General features: G+C 39.8%; 1 protein-coding gene across 5 annotated transcripts in view; it reads left to right on the plus strand.

Moving 5' to 3' along the window:
* Tanc1 (tetratricopeptide repeat, ankyrin repeat and coiled-coil containing 1) overlaps nt 1-20,686 on the plus strand; it is a 229,185-nt gene that overhangs the window by 91,035 nt on the left and 117,464 nt on the right. For all 5 annotated transcript variants that reach the window (XM_042683389.1, XM_042683391.1, XM_042683392.1 and 2 more), the window contains one exon: nt 20,129-20,326. In XM_042683389.1, coding sequence (XP_042539323.1) covers nt 20,129-20,326 — 198 coding nt within the window. The remainder of the gene's footprint in view (nt 1-20,128; nt 20,327-20,686) is intronic.

The raw sequence follows: 20,686 nt of genomic DNA on the forward strand, positions 1-20,686 counted from the left end.
ATATGTGGAAACCAGTAGATTGGTCATGCCTATAATCCTAGCTACTCAGGAGGCTCAAGTATAAGGACTGAGGTTTGAAGCCAGGTCAGACAGGAAAGTTCTTGAGACTCTGATTTCCAATCAAGCACCCAAAAGCCTGAAGTAGAACTGTGGCTCAACTGGTAGAATGCTTAGCCTTGTGTAGAAAAGGCTAAAGGAAAATGTGTAGGCCCTGAGTTCAAGCCCTAGTACTGGGGGTGACATGTGTACACGTGTGTATGCATATGTGCATGTGTGTGCGTGCACACACACACACACACACACACACACACACACACCCCTCCAACATCAGCAACAACAAAATATCCTTTCTTAATTAAAAATTAAATAATTATTCAACTCTAAGGATAGGGGTGTCTGATAGATTTAGAGTTGATGAAAGAGCAACCTAGGAAGCCAGCATCTCTTCTGTATAGCAACACTATTCAGAAATCAATAGAAAGGAAGTCCCAACTTGTAATAGCACCAAGGACCTGAGATAAGAGGTGAACAAATTTTATATTGAAGAAAATGGCATAACTTTATTGAAGGGATCTTAAAGGAAGACCTGAATAACTTAAATAAAACATATTCCTAAATGGACAGATTTATTATTTTTATCCTAATCCTTAATGAAATCTTACTTTGTGACTGTTTGTTGGTGCTGGGGATTAAAACTAGAGCCTGGCACATGCTAGGCAAGTGATCTACCACAGCTCTAACCACCAACCTTTTTGTTTTTAAGGATTCTTTTTTTTTGGTCAGTTGTGGAGCTTGAACTCAGGGCCTGGGCCCTGTCCTTGAACCTCTTTATGTTCAAGGCTAATGTTCTACCACTTGAGCTACAGCATCACTTCTGGTTTTTGAGTGTTTAATTGGAGGTAAGAGTCTCATGGGGACTTTTCTGCCTCAGTTGGCTTCAAACCAGGATCCTGCAGGCATGAGCACTAGTGCCCTGCTGGAATTTTTTTAAAAAGCATGAAAGTTCAGTGTAGTATAGAGATTTACCCCTACACACATAGTACCCCCATTATCAACAACCCTACTAGAATAGTACATTTGATATAATTGATAGAAGTTACATTGACACATAATCACTAAAAGATGACATAAAATAAAAATATAAATATATATTTATAAAATAAATAAACTATGTTTACATTAGTTTATTCTTCCAGTTATATGTCCCATGGGTTTGGACAAATATTAATGATATTGTAATATATAGATTATTTTTCACTTTAAGAATCTTGTTGGGCTAAGAAGATGGCACAGTGGTAGAGCGCTTGTCTTGCATGCTTGAGGCCCTGGGTTTGATTCCTCAGCACCACATAAGCAAAAAAGAAAAAAGCCGGAAGTGGCGTTGTGGCTCAAGAGGCAGAGGACTAGCCTTGAGCTGAAGAGCTGAGGGACAGCGCCCAGGTCTGATGACTGGACCCCCCCCCCCAAAAAAAAAAGAATCTTATTTTTCTCCTAACACAATATAAAAATGGATACAGAAATTCATGTAGAAGATACTTAAAAACAGCAAAAAAAAAAAAAAAAAAAAAGAAAATATGGAGCTTTTTGTGGAGGGGAAGGAAAAAACAAATGTTTAAATAGGGATACAGATGGACCCATTGCAACAATGAGATGTACAAGTCGTTATGTCGAAAAATGAACTTTACAACTTTGGCAGGGGGAGGGGACCATGGGAGAAGGAGATGGGAAGGGATGGGAAGGGGAAACAAAGGAGGAGGCAACAATGCTTGCTAAGAAATGCACTCATTACCTTGCCCATGTAATTGTACATGCGTAGGTAGCTGGATAATAAGTCAACATCAGTATCAACAGGTCAAAGTGCCTGAAAGTTACCCATGTATATAGCCAATCCAGTAGAGTTTGTTGCTCATTGCAATAGTAAAAAAAAAAAAGAAAGAAAAGGAAAGAAAACATGGAGCTTGTGAGTGATTCACATGCCTGAATTCTAACTGTAAGAGTACATATATGGATTTCTTAGCTTCTACAGGGCAAGATAGACTTTTGCCTCCCATAAACATATGCACACTCACTCCATGAGGATTTTTAGTTATATACGCTGGTCAGGTTCTTCTCCTTCAAAAACTAACAAAGAACAGATATTGTATAGTTCATAATAACAGCTATTACTTCCATATAGCAAGTAAATGGCTCCACTAGTTATTTGATTTTTTATCATCTTATCTTTAAGAAATGAAATGTTATTTTTATCTACTGTTTATGAAGTAATAAAAGTTCACAGTAGATACTGTTTTTTCTATAAACCCTGGAGATTTTTATCTCCCCATGAAAGTATTAGCCAGGAAAGGCCTTTGGTGCTGTGTGTGTGTGTGTGTGTGTGTGTGTGTGTGTGTGTGTGTGTGTGTGTGTGTGTGTGTGTGTGTGTGTGTGTGTGTGTGTGTGTGTGTGTGTGTGTGTGTGTGTGTGTGTCTGTCTGTGTGTCTGTCTGTGTGTCTGTCTGTGTGTCTGTCTGTGTGTCTGTTTGTCTGTCTCCATTCATCTGTCTGTATGTGTGTCCGTCCCTTTTCCTGCTCTCTTGCCAGTCTTGAACCCCATAAATGTCATGTCCTATCCAGCTCTCTTGGTTGTTCAATCTCTATGTAGCAGTAGGTATAAGGTTAGGCAAAAGGCAGAAATTGGTGAGCTGTTCATTACGGTACCATCTCAAAATGCAAAAGAACCATTTCTTAATGTGCCAAAATATTATTTACTAGTCTGTTGTTTTTCTTACTGCTTAATTATTTGTGTTCTTTTTTCTTTTTTAAAAAAGAATGGGAGCTTTAGTTTCAAACAATTTATGAAAAACATTTGGTCTTCACCTTGCCATCATTAAAACCCAGGTGGTTGGCTAACTAAACTACTCTTGCAATGGTATGAATTAAGGCACTGGTTAGTCTCTAAGCCTCTCAGTGCACTGAACTAATCTGTTAGCTTTGCATCTAATTCTTCACTTTGAATTTGAAGTAAAGGAAGCTGTTTGCCTCTAAAGTTTAAAAGCCATTGATGTGATTGTTAAACTTGGTATTTTAAGCTGTTCCAGGCTGCAATCTGGTTTCCAGTGGTACCTCCTAAAAATGTCTCAATACAAATGATGCTTTGTTTTATTCAGAAAATATGAGGCTGCTTTTGATTATTCTGCATTGCATTGCCCATTTTCTGTGGTTGTGGGCTATTATTTAGGAATTTAGTGCAGTGACTGTCTTGCTGAGCTATGGGTATTTGGTATCTTCTTGCTAACAGACTCCAAAAATGTTTCCCAACCCAAAAATAGCAGAAATAATTCATTATAAAGGTAATATAGTTCTCTTTACCAGGGTAAGTAGATTCTGCAGAATATTAGAACATGATTTAAACATAGAACACAACCAAGCTGTTTTTCTGTAAGAGTGGAATACTGTTCTTTCTGATTTGATAGATTCCTTCATCAGTTTTTCCTATGTTCATTTTGCACAGTCTAGGGGAAAAAAAAACATATCCTTTAGAATTACAAGACACAAGCCTAGCACCGGTGGCCTATGCCTATAATTCTAGATGATACTCAGGCGTCTGAGAGCTGAGGATCATGGTTTAAAGCCAGCCCTGTCAGAAAAGCTGTGAGCCTCTTAGCTCCAGTTTACCACCAGAAAACCAGAGGTGGCACTGTGGCGAAAGTGGTAGAGCACTTGCCTTGAGCTGAAGAGCTCAGGGACACCACCTAAGCCCAGAGTTCAAGTCCCATGACGGACAAAAACCTCCCAAAACCACAAACAAGACACAAATTCAGATCTCAGCTTGATCACCTCTCAGTTAACTTGAACTTGGATAAATTTCTTAATGTTAAAAAGTTAACCTTACAAGATTGTCAGGGTTAAATAAGAGAACCTGTCTGCAGAAGTTTCTAACTTGACAATTTGACTTTTGCTAGATATTCAGTACTGTGTGATAGCTTAACAATATTATTTTTCAGACTGTTTCAGTCTTTTTTGCAGTAATATTCTTTTTTAAATTAAATAAAATTAATGTTTTATTGTAAAGATACTGTACAGAGGGGTTACAGTTACATGAGTAAGGTAATGAATATATTTCCTATTGAACGTTGTTATCCCCTCCTTTGTTTTTCTCCTACTATCCCTTCCCTCCCCACTTCCCTAACTCTTTCCTCCCCCCACTCCGAAATTGTAAAGTTTGTTTTCAACATAGTGTCTTGTACATCTCATTATTACAATGGGGCAGCCTATATCCTTATTTCAGCATTTTGTTATTTCCCTTCCCCTCCCCAAATTAGAAAATTGTATATACAAAATGCAGGGTACCTGAGCCAGGGTCTTGCTATTGAGTCTAGATTGTCCTAGAAGTTGTTGTGTAGTCCTCTTGTAGTTTAGACCTGTAATCATGGCACTCCAGAGAGTGAGGCCAGAGGATCACGAGCTTGAGTCTAACCTGGGCAACATAGAACTATAGACTTTATTTCAGAAATAAAGAAAACAAAACAAAATCAAAATCAAATAACAAAACAACAAAAACATCATTAGGTAGCCTAACTTTTGGTCTTCCTATCTCAGTCTTTCTAGTGCTAGGTTTAAAAGTATACATCACAATTCCTAGCTTACATAGAAACTCTGAAAATTTGTTGTTTCTTCCCTGGGAGTTGAAGAAGGCAGGATGGATCTCAGGCAGAGTGGTGTTTTAGTGGTTTCTTTCTATGATTTCAGATTCTCAAGTACTAAGTCTATCATCTACTTTGGGTTCTAAAAGTGCATGTCTCATCTTTATTCTTTTCCCCAGAACAAAACCAAACAAGCTCTGAGTCAGTTGCTGTATGGCAATTTATACTTTAGAAATGATTTTTAACCTTTTATTGTATCAAGTGCTTGCATTTTATCCTTCTTTGAGAAATTTAACTGAAATCATTTCTCATTGTTAACAGCATTTCACAATTTGCCAAAGTAATTTTGAGAATAGATTTGTAAAATTTTACCCAACCCATTCCTCACGAGTAAAAATCTTTATTTTTTGAAGGCCCCTGCCCCACTCCACCCTCTTCGTAGCTTTTCCCTATGGTCTAAGGAAATAGAAAGAGTGAAAGATTTGTTAGAGAAAGAAGAGAATAAATATGTGGCATTTATGTCATACACCTATCCATATGAGCCATGATAGTTTCATGTTGCACTTCTGGTTTATTCTGACAGAGTTATTTGGAGAAAGCTCTGGACTAGGAGGAAGAAGTCAGTCACTCCGTACCATCCACTCCTTAGGGCCAGTAACACCTCTCGCCAGACCCATGCCTATTTGAATCACCCTCCAAGATGTCACAAAACTAAACAACAATATATAACTTGCCCCCCCCATATACCTTTCTGTATGTATGTATATGTGTGAATGAGCTAGAAGCTTAATCTGCAATAGGGAAATTCTAAATTAGATATTCAGAGACTTTTTTAATAAAAAAGTAAAATCTAATTTCATGTTCCAAGTTTTTCCTTGCCTGAAGGTGTTTTATTTTAAAAAAAGAAAAGACTTGTTATATACGACTGTTATCATCCATAACATAATTCCGATAACATAACATAATTCCCATAAAAACTCCATATTTGGACTTCCGTGTGAGCCACTGATTCTTTCTTCTTTGTGATTTTTCTCTGCTCCAGGGACTTAAACTCAGGGCCTAGGCACTGTCTCTACACTTTTGTGCTCAAGGCTAGTACTCTATCATTTGAACCACAACTCCACTTCCGGCTTTTTTGTGGTTAATTGGAGATAAGAATCTCATGGCCTTACCTTCCCAGGCTAGTTTTGAACCTGGATCCTCCGATCTCAGCCTTCTTCTGTATAGCTGGGATTACAGGTGTGGGCCACTGGTGATTTAATCAGAATGTGGATACTTTGGGAAGACATGGGGTTAGTGACCCCAAGATCTCTTTCTGTGTACTGATACACGATTTAAGTAGAGGAAGAATTGGAGCAAGGAATGAGAGATTGTATAATGAACTTCCCAGACAGATATGACCAACTTGATCATTGTCATTTCAGTTAGGGTCTGGTCCCCAAAAGAAAAGCGAATTTCCGTTCTTGTCACAAGGCACCCATGCATCAGTCTTCTTCTTCCTTGAGACCGAGGTGACTTCAGGGAGAGACTCATGAAAAGTTCAGATGTAACAGTGCAGGCAGAGGGACAAAATGGAATTAGGCCCCTGACCAGTGACCTTTAGGCATCCTGAGTGCATAGGTTCTTTGTTTGCTCATTTGCTTGTTGTTGGTTTTTTTTTTCCTTTTTTAAAAATTGTTGTTGAATACAGTGGCTGTTGCAATATTTTGGTAGGTAGCTAACCAGTGATAGCTTACATATCTGCAGTTTTAAGGAAAACAAACATGCTTCCTGTTTAATTCTGAATTGTAAAACCTAAAATGACTCATGTATGTCATCCTTTATTTTGGAGATTAAGCAAAAGAATTTTGTCTAACTTTAGTGTTGAAAATGAGAGCTTCCACACCACATTCTTAAGGAGGTCGGTCCTCTGTTTCCATGCTTATTGTGTGAGTTTGCTGCTAATCAGATTAAACCTTTTAGAGCTATATTCTTAGTCCCAAGATTCTGAAAGTGAGACAGTCTAGGAATGGTTTGTTCCCCTGCAGCCATGGTTGTTGGACTTCCCATAGAGTACCTTAGATCCCTTTATAGCTATGGATGAAGCTTCTTAAAAATGAGTTAAGAGTATTTCTAGTTGGCTTTAAAAAATACAGGTTAAGAGATTCAGTTTGAATGTGCCTACTAGTTCTCTGGGAACAATTTATTTTTCTGAATCCTGGTTTCTTGCCTATAAAATAAAGGTAACTCTGTCTCATTTGCAATTACGAGTCAAAGAAAATGGGTTGTTTTCTAAATCTCAACATGAGGGTAAAAATGTGGGTAGCAATACAACATAACTTTTTATATCAGGAGTTATAATTCAGGGGTGATTTAAAATCTATAAAATACGCATACGTTATGTGCAAGTACTATGCCATTTAGTTAAGGGATTTCAATATCATCAGATTTTGGTACTCACCAGGGGTTGGGGGTGTGCGGTTGGAACCAGTGCCCTGCTGATACAGAAAGATGATAGTCTCTCTCTCTCTCTCTCTCTCTCTCTCTCTCTCTCTCTGTTTCTCTCTCTGTGTCTGTGTCTGTGTCTCTGTCTCTCTGTCTCTCTCTGTCTCTCTCTCTCTCTCTCTCTCTCAGTGGCTCTTGTGAAGATTAAATAAATCAAAGTGCTTGTGGGGCTGGGAAGGTGGCTCAGTGGAAGAGTGCTTGCCTTGCATGTATGAGGCCCTGAGTTCAATTCCTCAGCACCACATAAGAAAAAAGCCGGAAGTGGCGCTGTGGCTTAAGTGGTAGAGTGCTAGCCTTGAGCTGAAGAGCTGAGGGACAGCGCCCAGGCCCAGAGTTTAGGCCCCATGACCAGACCCCCCCCCCCCAAAAAAAGTGCTTGTAACCGTGCCTTGACTATAGTAAGCATTTTATAAATACTGAAATTATTATAATTTATGGTAATTTCTGCCATTGACACTCTTTCCTTAGACTTCAGTGTATGGAACATCTTGGATGTTTTGTTTCCTTAGCTCACTAGTCTGTGTGGCAGACTGGACCCTTGCTATTCCATCTGGTGCAGATGGAGAAAGGAGCTGCTAACTAGTCTTGTCCTTAGCAGAGTGCTGTGTGAATGGTTGTTGTAAACAGTCCACAGGGCATGTGTTTGCTAGAAGTTAGAAGAGTGCAGGGATGTGAGGCCTGGATGCCAGGATCTGGAGCCAGCAACCTGTGTGTCTGCAAAGATTTTGTGCATTCGGAGGTGCTGTGGCACATATAATTCAGCAATTGCTTCAGCTTTACAAGATGAGGCCATAGTGTAATTGTTTGGTGCATTAATTTCTAAATCTGGCCAGTTCACCTAGGTACCAGATGACTGAAATTCTCACCAGGCCTAAATCACTCACCACAAGTGTTGCTTAAAGCATCTATAATATTTTGGAATAATAGAAATTATATATGTATACACATATGTGTATGTATACACACGTACGTATCTATACATTTACATGCATACCACATGTGTATATATGTATGTGTATGTATACAGGCTGGAAATTGAATCCAGGGATTGGTACTTCCTAGGTATGGGCTGTACCACTGGCTTTTATTTCTTTTTTTTTTTTTTTTTTTTTTTGGGTCCGGTCGTGGGGCCTGAACTCTGAGCCTGGGTGCTGTCCCTCAGCTCTTCAGCTCAAGGCTAGCGCTCTGCCACTTGAGCCACAGCACCACTTCCGGCTTTTTTCTTTTTGCTTATGTGGTGCTGAGGAATCGAACTCAGGGCCTCAGGCATGCAAGGCAAGCGCTCTACCACTGAGCCAACTTCCCAGCCCCCACTGGCTTTTATTTCATTTCATTTCATTTTATTTTTGGTCTAAGGCTAGGACTTGAACTCAGTACCTAACACATTCACTCATTGGCTAGTGCTCCACCAACTGAGGCATGCCTCCAACTTCATTTTTTTTTGAGACATGATCTTACTAATGGCCTAGGCTTGCCTCAAACTCATCCTCCTATCACCCTCTCTCTAGTAGGTGGGATTACAGTGCCTTGAGAAATGATTTTGGATGTTTAAATTTGGGAGCTGCTAGTATACTCTTTATTTCCTAGGTCACTGTAGGGACACTCCCAGCCAGCCAGCCACATTTATAACTAAAAATTCTTAGAAGAATCAGACCCCTTATTACCTAATAAACCCTGCTTTTGGCAATCTTATAAAGTGAACTTGAAATACAGATATACAGATAAGTGAAAGGATTCTATTTACAGAAGCAACAAGAGACAGGATTTGATCAAAGTAATTTTTCAGTGTATTTTATTTGGTACTTGTGTTTATGTTGATTCCTTGTCACCATTTGCTTATTCACATACTTAAAGTTCCAAGTCAGAAGTAATAGCTAGTGAATATTATTTTGATGCTTAATTTACATGATGTTAGTAGTACATTTTTTTCCCAGAGAGATACTCATAGAGAATGAAGTAAATAACTTTCATTCCATTTTGTTTTTGAGAAATCACGATTAGAGTGGAATGTTAATGTGGTTCTCTGCAATGAGACAATATTGACATTGTTGCTAAGATATTTTACTAGACATGTAATTGAGCCTGCTCTTTTGAAAACTGAGCAATGTTTTGTGTGTGTGTGTGTGTGTGTGTGTGTGTGTGTATGATGGTGGAGCAGCAATATGGCTAAGAAAATACAAAAACTCCCCACAAAACTCAAACATCCTCATACAAATAAAATACAGAAAATGCAGTCATCTCATCTTCTCCTCTGTCATTGATATTTCATATAAATTGAGAAGAACCTTGTGAAGGTCCTTTTCAACATGTACAGTTGATTTAGCCTACATTTTTCTAGAATATCAACTAAGTTGGTTGAATTGCATTTTCAAGTATGTTTTGTGGAAAAACTTTACATGCTACCTACTAATGCTGTGCCATTCCCCCCAATGTTTATAGATTTCATTTTATATGTAAGGAGTTGGAATAAGTGATAGCAACTCTCTTCCATTCTTTCCTTTTCTCTTGCAGCAAGGCCTGCTGGCAGACAGCTTTGTTGATGGGACTGTCAGAGTTTGGATCTGAGTACTTAGTGAGGGGGTGGTGTACTGGTTATGGTATTGTTCTCAAAGTCTTTTTCCCTCCACTTATTTTTCCACCCCCAAAATGTCAGCATGTCCAATGTAACAGAATGTTCCTGATGACTATCATTCAGAGAAACATGACTTTCTAAAGTATCTGTAACTGACAGTATTTCTTAAGCTCCAAACTGTGTTCCATGCATAGTATACACCTTGGTTAGGGAATCCCTTACCTGGGACAGGTCACTGTGATACTGTGATTGAGTGTTCGGACTCTACAGTCAGACTGCTTGGGTTCACATCTGGGTCTGCCATTTGTAGGCTGTGGGAACCCAGGTAACTTTCTTAGTCTTCTTTTGTCTTGGTTTTCTCATCTATAACAAGGGTATAGTGACAGTATATAGTTTAAATGAGAAAGGATGAATAGATAAATGAATGCATACTAAGTAGTAAGCTGTCTAGCATACACACTAAGAGTTAACAGTTGGAAGGTTGCTGGGCATCAGTGGCTCACCCCTGTAATCAGAGCTCCTCTAGAACCTGAGATGTGAGGATCAAGGTTTGAAGTCAGCACAGGCTGGAAAGTCTGTTAAACTCTTACCTCTAGTTAACCAGCAAAAAGCCAAAAGTGAAGCTGTGGCTCTAGTAGTAGAGTGCCAGTCTTTAGCCAAAAAGCCGAGGCAGCTTCCAGGCCCTGAGTTGAAGCTCTAGTATCAACAAAAAACAAACAGTTGTGTTAGCTTATTTATTAGAACAAATATACATGATGGGCCTATACTCGTAGTTAATAAAACAGCACTTTGTAAGCCCTGACATGCCCCTGACACCCACAATGTACATTTCAAAGGTAAATAGGCTCTGGCAGTGATTCTGGACCTAGGTATATAACGGAGGTAGAAGGGGCTGCAGGAGTTGGATACTCAATGGTTGGATATACAGTTGCAGGTGGCCTCATTGCTGGTTCTGGGGCACCATTGACTTGGAGAGGTGCAGCATCACAGCCTGGTGATCATTTGTTGTTATCCTCAAGTGAGTTCAGTGGAACAATGGAGTTCTCTACGTTTGTCATTATAAATTAAGATAATATGTTCAGATTGTTGTTTTAAAATAAGTTTAAGGTTAAGAAAAGCATTAATTGGTTTAGATCGGAGGTTGGAAGCAGGGAAGTTGAGTGAAGACAACTAGACTAGTGACTTTTCTAGTTCAGTCCTTTGGGAGGGGAAGCTAGTCTAGAATTTCATTGTAGATCAGTCAGTAGGCAAGAGTGTCCTACATCAGTAAGGTGGAGACATGTCAGAGCTGGTTGGGTTGAAGAACAGTGAACATGATTAGAGGGTCTAAGACTAAGAGCCAGAAACTCAGGAACCCCTGGAACCTGACAGGTCTCTGCTGGGCAGGGTCTATAATAAAAAGGAGATGGATGTAAGTTCATTTCAAGTAAGTGCTCATTAGAAAATGAAGTGCATTTTTTTTTAAATTTTATTTTACTTGAGAACATACTGTACAGAGGGGTTACAATTACATGGGCAGGGTAATGCATACATTTCTTACCAAGCATTGCAGCCTCCTCCTTTGTTTACCCTTCACCTCCCTTCCCAGCCTCCCCCCTCTCCCCCACCCAATCATACCCCCCCACCTCCCCCACCACCGACATTGTAAAGCTGGTTTTGACATGACATTTTGTACTGAAAATGAAGTGCATTTTATCTCATGAAAAGTTAATAAAGTGCCAAAATATAATTCCACCTGAAAACAAGAAAAGAGAAACCTGCCCATGTTCTCATTACCTTAAGAATAACCATTGTTGAATGGGAGAATAGCTAAAGTCCTCAGTTCAAACCCCGGTACCACAAAAGAAAAAATAAGTAACAGCCACTGTCCACATTTTATTTAGCTTTCTTTTTTGTCCCTTAGTAGTTTTTTTTCACATATTAGTCTTGATATTTATGCTTGAGGCCAGCCTTGGGACCACTATCATTCTACCGAAAGAGCATACCACCACATCCAGCTTGTATGTTGTGATCACTCATTTTTTGCCCTGTACTACAATACTCTTGGCCCTTGAATTTCCTTCTAAGCCTTTGGTTATGTAGATAATATTCCTGTTATTGTCATATAGCATATAAAAGATGGTGTCTGTTGTCTAGATACTCATTCCACATGGTTTAAAGTGTTGTTCATATGGTAAACTGACTTTTTTCTTTTCTGTAACTTGTTTCTTGGCAGTGAAAATAGCCATTGTAGTATTTTGTCTTTGCTTGTTTGGAGGGTGGGTGGGCTCAGAGAACTTTTTCTGCCCAGTATCCTAATCACATGAAAAATGTGAGCCATTATTAGGTCTGGCAGAACAGTTCCAAGTGATAATTTTAAGAGGTCACCCAGATAAGGTAGGAAATTCTTTCTGTACTATGAAGTGAAGGGTTCAGAAAAAAAGAAAAACAAAAAAAAATTTTCTCAAATGGGAAGAGGGAGGAGAAAGTTAGTAGACTGTATGCTAGAAGGCTTGGATTATAGCATTTATTGCCTTTTTCCTTCTTTCTAAACCACAATGTTCCTCCTATTGAGTACTTAATTTTGACTCTTCTTAAGTAATCTATCTTCTATTCAAAAAGATAATATGCTGAACATATTCTGAACTTTGGAGTATCCAAGAAATTTTTTTGTTCTGACATATAATGTAAAGTTTAGTAGTCTTACAAGACTCAGTAATGCTGTTTCCTCTCTCACATTCTTTAGATGTTGCTTTTTGACTTCTGTATTTGTTGGAAGGAAAAGTGTTATGGGGTGAGATGTATTCTCACCAAGAGATACATTGAAGTTTCTACCTTTGCCACAGTGCTATGAAAGTGTCTCTATTTGGACATGCAAACTTTGCGAATGTTATTTATTTAAAATAAGTTAAAAGGTCCTGTTGGATTCAGTGAGCAATAACTGTACATGCCTGGTGTCTTAAAAGGGAATGACAGGACATAGAGGGAGATGCCAACGCAGTGATGCAGGTAGAGGTTGGAGTGATGACTCCACAGGAAGGCTGGGACTACATTCTCCCCAGAGCTTCCAAAGAGTATGGCCCTGCTGGCTTAATCCTTGGAACTTTATTTGTAGGAAATACATGCACAGAGAGATTATAAGTCATAATCAGAGAGTCAGCTTTCTCCTTGTGCTCTCAGTCGGTCACTTCCTATTTCCAGCAGCAGGCACTATATGATATGTTCCATGTGTCCTTCTGGAGATGCTCTCTGCATGAACAAGGGTGCACACACATGTGTATACATATACATATCTGCACATAAACTCATTCATGCACAAATTTCTACTTGTAAAAGGCAGTGAATGTACATGTTGAATAATGAATACTTTCATTAAGCTTCATGAAGCTGCTAGTTCCTTGAAGGTTCTTTTTTTTCTTCTTCTTCTTTTTGTTGGGGATGGGTCTTGCTGTGTAGCTTAAGCTGGGTTCAAACTTGGAATCATGATCCCTTAGACTCCTGAGTGTTGGGATTGCAGCTGTGCTACCACCATGCCTAGATGAAGTTCATTGTCCTCTCTTTGCTTTGTGGTAGGAACACAAACATTCCAGATTTTGACCGTGTTCTAGCATTACTTGTTTTCAATCTCTGCTGCACACTAGAATCACTTGGCAAGTTTTAACATCCATGGCCTGAGCTGCAACAGTTAAAAATGCTTCCTGTATGGGGATGCATGCTTCTTCCTTAATGGAAGGTCTGGGGACTGCTGCTATGGTCAGGTGTTGGGGCACTGGGCCTGACAGAACCATGGGATTTTAAGTTGTGGTGCAGTCTACAAGGCCTAAGGACCTGGGTCTATGAGCTACTGAGGAAATGCACAGGAGTGAATTCCGAGTATATGTCAAATGAACCTTTTAGCCACACCTTCATCTAGCAGAAGAAGACAGTCTGGACCTGGTTTTCTCTGGTGCCATAGAAGCACCAGACCCAAATACTGTGAGTTAATGCAGGTAAAGGAGAAGGAAAACAAACTATTTAGGTGCTTGATGACTTATATTAATACCTACATCTCTGATTCACTTCACTTGTGTGGTAACAGCATAAAGTATGACTGAAAGAAAATTAATGATTGCTGGCCTGGGTGCCTCCCCAGTGGAGCATTCCAGGAGTGCTTGGAACTAATTAACAGGCTGGCACAGAAGGGGAAAATAGATGAGGGAACAGGTTTCTTTTCACAGCAGCCCAGCACTGTGTGTAGACCTACATACACTATTTTTGGTTTTCCCTATTAAGTATACTGAATGACATAATGTAGAAAGTGTGTCTCAGCAGCTTTGGAAGGGGAGCAGTACTGAGACAATGGATTGTGGGTCTGAATGCCTGAGTTCAAACTCAGCTCAGACATCTGCTGGTGTTGCTGGTCTGTTACTTGGTCCTTTTTGTGTCTAGGTATCTTATCTGAGAATGGGCTAGTAATACTGCCTACTTGATGTTTGTAAGGTTTAATGAGGAGATATGTAGAGTGTGTCTAGCACCCTGTCCTGGCAGCTTACAGTACATCTAGCAAAGCATTTATCTTAAAGTGCTCTTCCATAGAGTATGGGGGTAGAAGTTTGTCTGAGGTCAGATGCTTTTTTCAGACACAGAAAGTTATTGCCTGGCGACATGACTTAAAGGAAAAACTTGGACAATTAGAGAGGAAATGCCAGTCTGTTTACTCATCTGCTTCAAGGCAGAGCACATTTATACAGTTGGTTCTGTAACTTGTAGCACAAGGACAGTATTTCTAGAGACAAAAGGATCAACTTCTCCTCTTGGCTAGGTTATTCCATACCCTGAGGGCTAACTGCTTACTTGCCACTTGGTTGGCATCACTGTGGAATTAGTTACAATTGTGTGAATACATTTTTGACAATTATTTACTTGGCTGTGGGTATCTTAAATTTCCTTTTAAAGATATACATTTACTAGCATTTCTGCCTAAATGCTAGGAGACCCCATAAAATGCTCTCAAGTACATTCAGTTGCAGAGAGAGCCTTCTTCAGGGTTCAGAAATGATGCTGGGTCTTATGGAGAAAATCTCCCATTTTCTAGGATTCTAAGTATACATGAGTTGTGTGGTTATAAAACCTTACAATGGAATATATGTTTAAGAAACATTAGTGTATTCAAAGCAGGAACTGCACAAAAGATGCTGTAATACACTTAATGCCCTAGTTAAATGTATCACACGGGTCCCATTTTCTGAGCTGGATAAACAGAACGTCTTTCTCTTTCTATTCTAAGCTTTCATTCCCCGCCTTCCCAAGCCACTTCAATGGCACGATAAATGGAAATCTTATTTCCTGCCTCTGCAGACCTATTTACCTGAATGTCTGAGCTCACCCTTGCCTTTCTCAGTTCTATCCTTTCTGAAGTAGTCTTTTGCTTTCATCTGCCTGCCTTTCTTGCCCTCGTTTTATAAAAAGCTTTCTCTAATCCTGTACTCCATGTACTTGAATCTTTAATGTCCGACTTTACCATTCTGCATGCCCACCTTTAAACAGTCATCTCTCAGATTTACATTTTCTTCCATTGTAAATTTAAATCCCTTTTCATAGTCTGTAATAGTGAAACATACTTAAAATAAAGAACAACTATTATCAAAAGCCTTTTCTGCCATTTTAAAATGTCTTACTGGATGACTTTCTTCCTTTAGCATTGCCATTATTTTTATAGAAGTTATAACTTTGACTTTTCTACTTTTTTTACGTGTATGATGCAATTTTTATATATTATCAGTAAATAAGACTTTGTAAGTGTCCATTTGGCCCTGTGCCTCTTTTGGTCTTTTATTTTTGGACTTCAGAAAATTGATTATTTTAAATTAGGTATGTGTATGAGAGAGAGAAAGAGAAAGAGAGATAGAAAGAGAATATGACAGAGACTATAACTTGAAAAACCTAATATATTTATCATCAGAACCTTTTCACCAAATGTATTTACCCCTTATAACTTTAGAGCGTCTCTGTTTCTCTGTTTTGCTGCTTTTTTTTTTTTTTTGTCAGTCATGGGGCCTGAACTCTGGGCCTAAGCACTGTCCTTCAGCTCTTCAGCTCAAGGCTAGCGCTCTACCACTTGAGCCATGGCACCACTTCCAGCTTTTTCTGCTTATGTGGTGCTGAGGAATTGAACCCAGGGCCTCATGCATGCAAGGCAAGCATTCTACCACTGAGCCACCTTCCCAGCCCATGTTGCAAAATTCTTAAACAGGGGGAATGGTGAGAGCCTGAGCTTGCACACTTCCTATTCAAGCCCAGGCCTGCCTTCCTGTCTGTGAGACAGTGTGGTTGGACTAGAGGCATTCCCAGATACAAGCATGTTCAGTAGATGTGATCATCTATGGTGTGTCAGTGTTCCATGGGAAACACCTGCCAGTGAAGCAGGGGGAGGCCTGATAAATCCCTGGTCCCTGATAGCATAGTTTGCCTGCCCTGGAGAGGATGCATTGTCCTGCTGTTTCTGCTACAGCAACAGGAAGGATGATTGAAGTGTGATTGCCATCACTGAATTGAGGTGGGGAATAAAGTAGGTTGCAGTTAAAAGAAAACTGCGTCTATTCAAGACTGAAAGAAATGTGCCAGCCATGCTGGTTGTTGCGCAGTGAAACGTCTATAATTCCTCTTAAACCTTTTTAAGCATCTACTGAGGAGTGTTAAATCAACCAGAGAGTTTCTAGTGTCATGTTGCCCAGAACCAGTATCTCATTGTTGGAGTGGATACCCTGAAGAGATTTTCACTTTCTTCCTCTGGCATCCTGGGTTGCCCTGGGCTTTCTTCGACTTTTCAACCCCCACCCCCACCCTGCCCTGTGAAGTTAAAGCTAAAGTTACAGGTCCAAAATGCTGTCTGCAGCTTGTGAGGTGCTGGATCACCCACTTCATGCTCTATGCCTCCTGTTCAAAAACTTGTCTCTCTGCGTTGTGTCTTTTTAATACAAGGAAACTGGATGTTTAATTGTGTCTGAAAAACCAAACAAAGCAACATGTTTGGGACAGATACTATAGTGAGATGGCAAAGTCAAGTTCAACTAGAATGCTCCAAACCCCATCTCTAAGTCTCACTTTTATTGCAGTCTGCCTAAGATCAAAGTGCAGAAACCCAGCTGCTCAGAAAGCTGAAGGTCCTCATGGCTATGGCATGCTTTGGAGACTCCTCCCTACCAGATTTGCAGTTAATGAAAATATTTGCTTTGCTCGATGCAAACTATGGTTATGGGCAGAATTTGTAGTTAGGAAATGCTTTAAATCTCCAGTCATCGTGCCTTAATTTCTTCTCTTCTATGCCAGAGAGTTCTAAATATTTAAGATAACAAAACTTTTCACACACACACACACACACACACACACACACACACACACACACACACACACACACACACACACACACACACACACACACACACACACACACACACACACACACACACACACAGTTTCTGGAACTATTACATGTATTTTCCCTTTCTTTTTTGTGTTTCCATCCATAGTTAGGGATTTGAAGGCTCAGTTTTTATGTATAGGTCAGAAGTCTTCCTGAGCAGGTAGGGAGTTTGTGCCTTGTACATCCCACAGCCATTTGCAAACCCAAATCTGTGATTTAGGTAATATAAGGATAGCCAGAGGATAATTCTAACTCTCTTCAAACACATGGAAAATCATTGTCTGGCTAAGGTACCACCACATCCTGTGAGTATAATTCTGTGGTGCTATGGCCTAACTCTTTGCATTTTGTTCTGTCTTCTACTACTGTTTCTTTCTGGAACATCTGCAGATCAGGTGACCTGACTATTATTGTATGCACAGCTCCTGCTTGTATTCTTCATGTGAGAACCAGGTGGTGGCAGGTATTAGTTTTGAGAAGTCAGTGTTGGACCAGAGAAAACAACTTTCCCTCTACACTCATGAATCTCTTTGAAAGCCATAGACATTGCATGTCAGTGGGAGTTGGCATTAATGTTGCCGCCCCAGCTTTTGCCCTAATAACCATTTCATTGCTTGACAGGCAAGAAGAAGGTAGTCAAAAAGGTAGGAAAAAAGAAAAAAGTAGCCAAAAGGGAAGCTTCCTGAACTAGCTGAAGGCCTTCAAGGATCCAGGCTGCTTCTGTGGTCCTGGGTATTGGTTATAGTATCTTATAGAGCTGCCCACGGAAACCAGATGGGTGAGAGATGTAAAGATCCAAGGCAGGGGCTGTTCACTTGGACTGCAGAGGCAGGAGCTTTTGCTAACTCTTGCAGGCTTCCTCCTTCAGGGACAGAACTTTTGTCTAGAGAATTTGCTATAAATGTCTCTGTTTTGTAATTCCAATGAAAGTTTGCTAATAATTCTATTTTTTCTCCCTTTGTATGCCAGTCATTTGGGCATGTTTGGTGTGTGTGTCTGTGCCGTGCGCATGCACAGGAATGGGGGGGGGAGGTGTCATGGGGCTTGAACTCAGGGCCTGGACCCTGTCCTTGAGCTCTTTTGCTCAAGGCTGGCATTTTACCTCTTGAGTCACAGTAATTAGAGATGAGAATTTTTGGACTTTGCTGCCCAGGCTGGCTTTGAACCTTGATCCTCAGATCTCAGCTCCCTGTAGCTAGGATTACAGGTGTGAAGCACGAGCCACTTACCTGGCTAGTGAAAAATCTCTAGTTTCCCAAATTGACACCCCTTCAAACATAGTCCAGGTGAGACTGAAATGGCCTTTCTGACTGTGCCAGCTTAACCACAGCAGAGCTCATGGCTTTTCTATTGATAGCTTTTCTGCCTTGTAGTTGTCTTTACTAGTGAGGCCTGAACATGTATCCTGTGCTTATAGCACTGGCCACTCTCCTTCCTCAGTACTCCTAGTGTGAAAAACAAGCACAGTGATGCAGATTTGTTATATTCTCTTTACTGAAAGAATAGCATTCCTAATAGGCTAGACACCCTGTATTTCTCCTTTTTTCGAATCTAGTTGTTCTTTCTTTCTTTTCTTTCCCTTCCTTCCTTCCTTCCTTCCTTCCTTCCTTCCTTCCTTCCTTCCTTCCTTCCTTCCTTCCTTCCTTCCTTCCTTCCTTCTTCCTTCCTTCCCTCCTTCCTTCCTTCCTTCCTTCCTTCCTTCCTTCCTTCCTTCCTTCCTTCCTTCCTTCCTTCCTTCCTTCCTTCCTTCCTTCCTTCCTTCCTTCCTTCCTTCCTTCCTTGCCAGGAAGGCATGGAAAAAGACCAGTTGGTTAGCATGTATCAGACTAGTTTTTCTTTTGGAAAACCTTTCCAATTCTATGTGCTTGATATCTACAGGTTTCTCTTCTGTCCTTGTACTTCTTCAGTTACTTCTTAGTACAGAGAGTAAGGGAATGTGATTAAGAGGAGGAGAAACTGGGAGAAAACATATTAAATGAGTACTTGTGAATTGGCTGTACTGTTTCAAAGAGTCTAGCCTAGACAAGATACTGTATTCCCCAAATACTTTCTACACTGTAATTGTAACCTCTATATTTTAGGAGGATGGATCTGCCTACTCTAGATTATTTGATTTTCTTGTAGTAGGCTGCCTTCCCGTTAGGTCATCTAGGGAGAATACAAAGGAACCTTCACAGTAAGTGAGCCATAGTCCAGTCCTGAAATGGTTTGGGGCTGATTAAGGTTTGTTTTTATGAGGCTTTGTGTAGTAAAGAAGATGGGGAGAAGGGAAGGTGTTGCTGAGGAAGAATGTGGAAGTAGCCCATACCCTTCTTTAGAGAGAATATAGAGCAGCTCTTGGCATTGGAGTTTGCTCCATTGATACCCAGATTAACCCCTATCCTTTAGCTGAAATCAAACCTTCTTCTGGAGCATTCACTTTATACTTGATCTTGATCTAATCTCTAATTTCATCCCTAAGCCTATTCCTTGGGATGAAGTCAGAACAGATGGTAATACAGGAAAGGGATCAGAGGTTGAGTTAACTAATACTCGAGTAGTAAATCTTGATTTTTTTTTCTCCTCACAGGGAAAAAAAAATTTAAAAGAAGGCCATCAGAGATATTTGCACACCCATGTCATTTCAGCATTATACATTAGTTAAGAGGTAGAAACAAACCAGATATCCAACAACAGATGATTAAATAACAAAATACTGTTTGGATGTTGCACTTTCTTTAGCTCTTTTCATGCTTCACATGTTCAACTTTAATAATCACAGAAATGCAAATAATAATTTTTCCAAGAAAAGGCAGAAGAAAAGTAAGTCAGCTTTATTCAGGGGGCCAAGGATCTCAACTTCACCCGTTGCAGGTTGTTTTGAGACTATCTCCAAAACTAAGTAAAAACAAAAGGACTGGAGAATGTGACTCAAGTGCTAGATTAATTTAGTCATTGAGTTCAATTCACAAATCAAGGAAAGTCTATACTAATATTGTTTGGGAATTATAGTCTAAGAATTTAGCTTTAATAATTTGTATCTGATTGTCATCTGATTGACATAATCTAAAGTATTATTTTTTTTCTCCAGGAGGTGACTTTGGTCCAGAGACTCCTCCCATTCTGCCTCCTGGTCTTGGAGGCGACTCTCCTGTGAGCAGTCCTCCTACAGCAGAGGATTCCTATCGTGTGAGCTTGGCCAAAGGTGTCTCCATGTCTCTGCCGTCCTCACCCTTGCTACCTAGACAATCTCACTTGGCACAATCAAGAGCAAGCAAAAAATCTCCAGGTAAGCAAAGGGCTGATTGGTATCTAAAGGAACTCTTAGTTACTAAGTAATACATGTTTTGAAAGTAACTGAAACAAGTCCCCATAAGAAATCTTCCAGGAAAGCCAGGCATGGTGGCTTGCACCAGAAATCTCTAAAAGCCCAGGACTTGAGAGGATGAGTTAATGAGGCTGATACTTAAATCCAAGAATTTTTTTCTTGCAATAACTTTTGGAATAATTTTTTAAGCTTTAAAAAATTCATCAGTTTTTATTTGCATAATTTAATTTCAAAGGAGTTTTATGTTATAAATATATGCTCCAAAAACCACCAGAGTCACAATGATAGACACAAAACAAAGAATTGTGCCATCAGCCAGAA

Source organism: Dipodomys spectabilis, unplaced genomic scaffold (assembly GCF_019054845.1).
Source record: "Dipodomys spectabilis isolate Male_0828 unplaced genomic scaffold, ASM1905484v1 ptg000081l, whole genome shotgun sequence".
NCBI lineage: Eukaryota > Metazoa > Chordata > Mammalia > Rodentia > Heteromyidae > Dipodomys > Dipodomys spectabilis.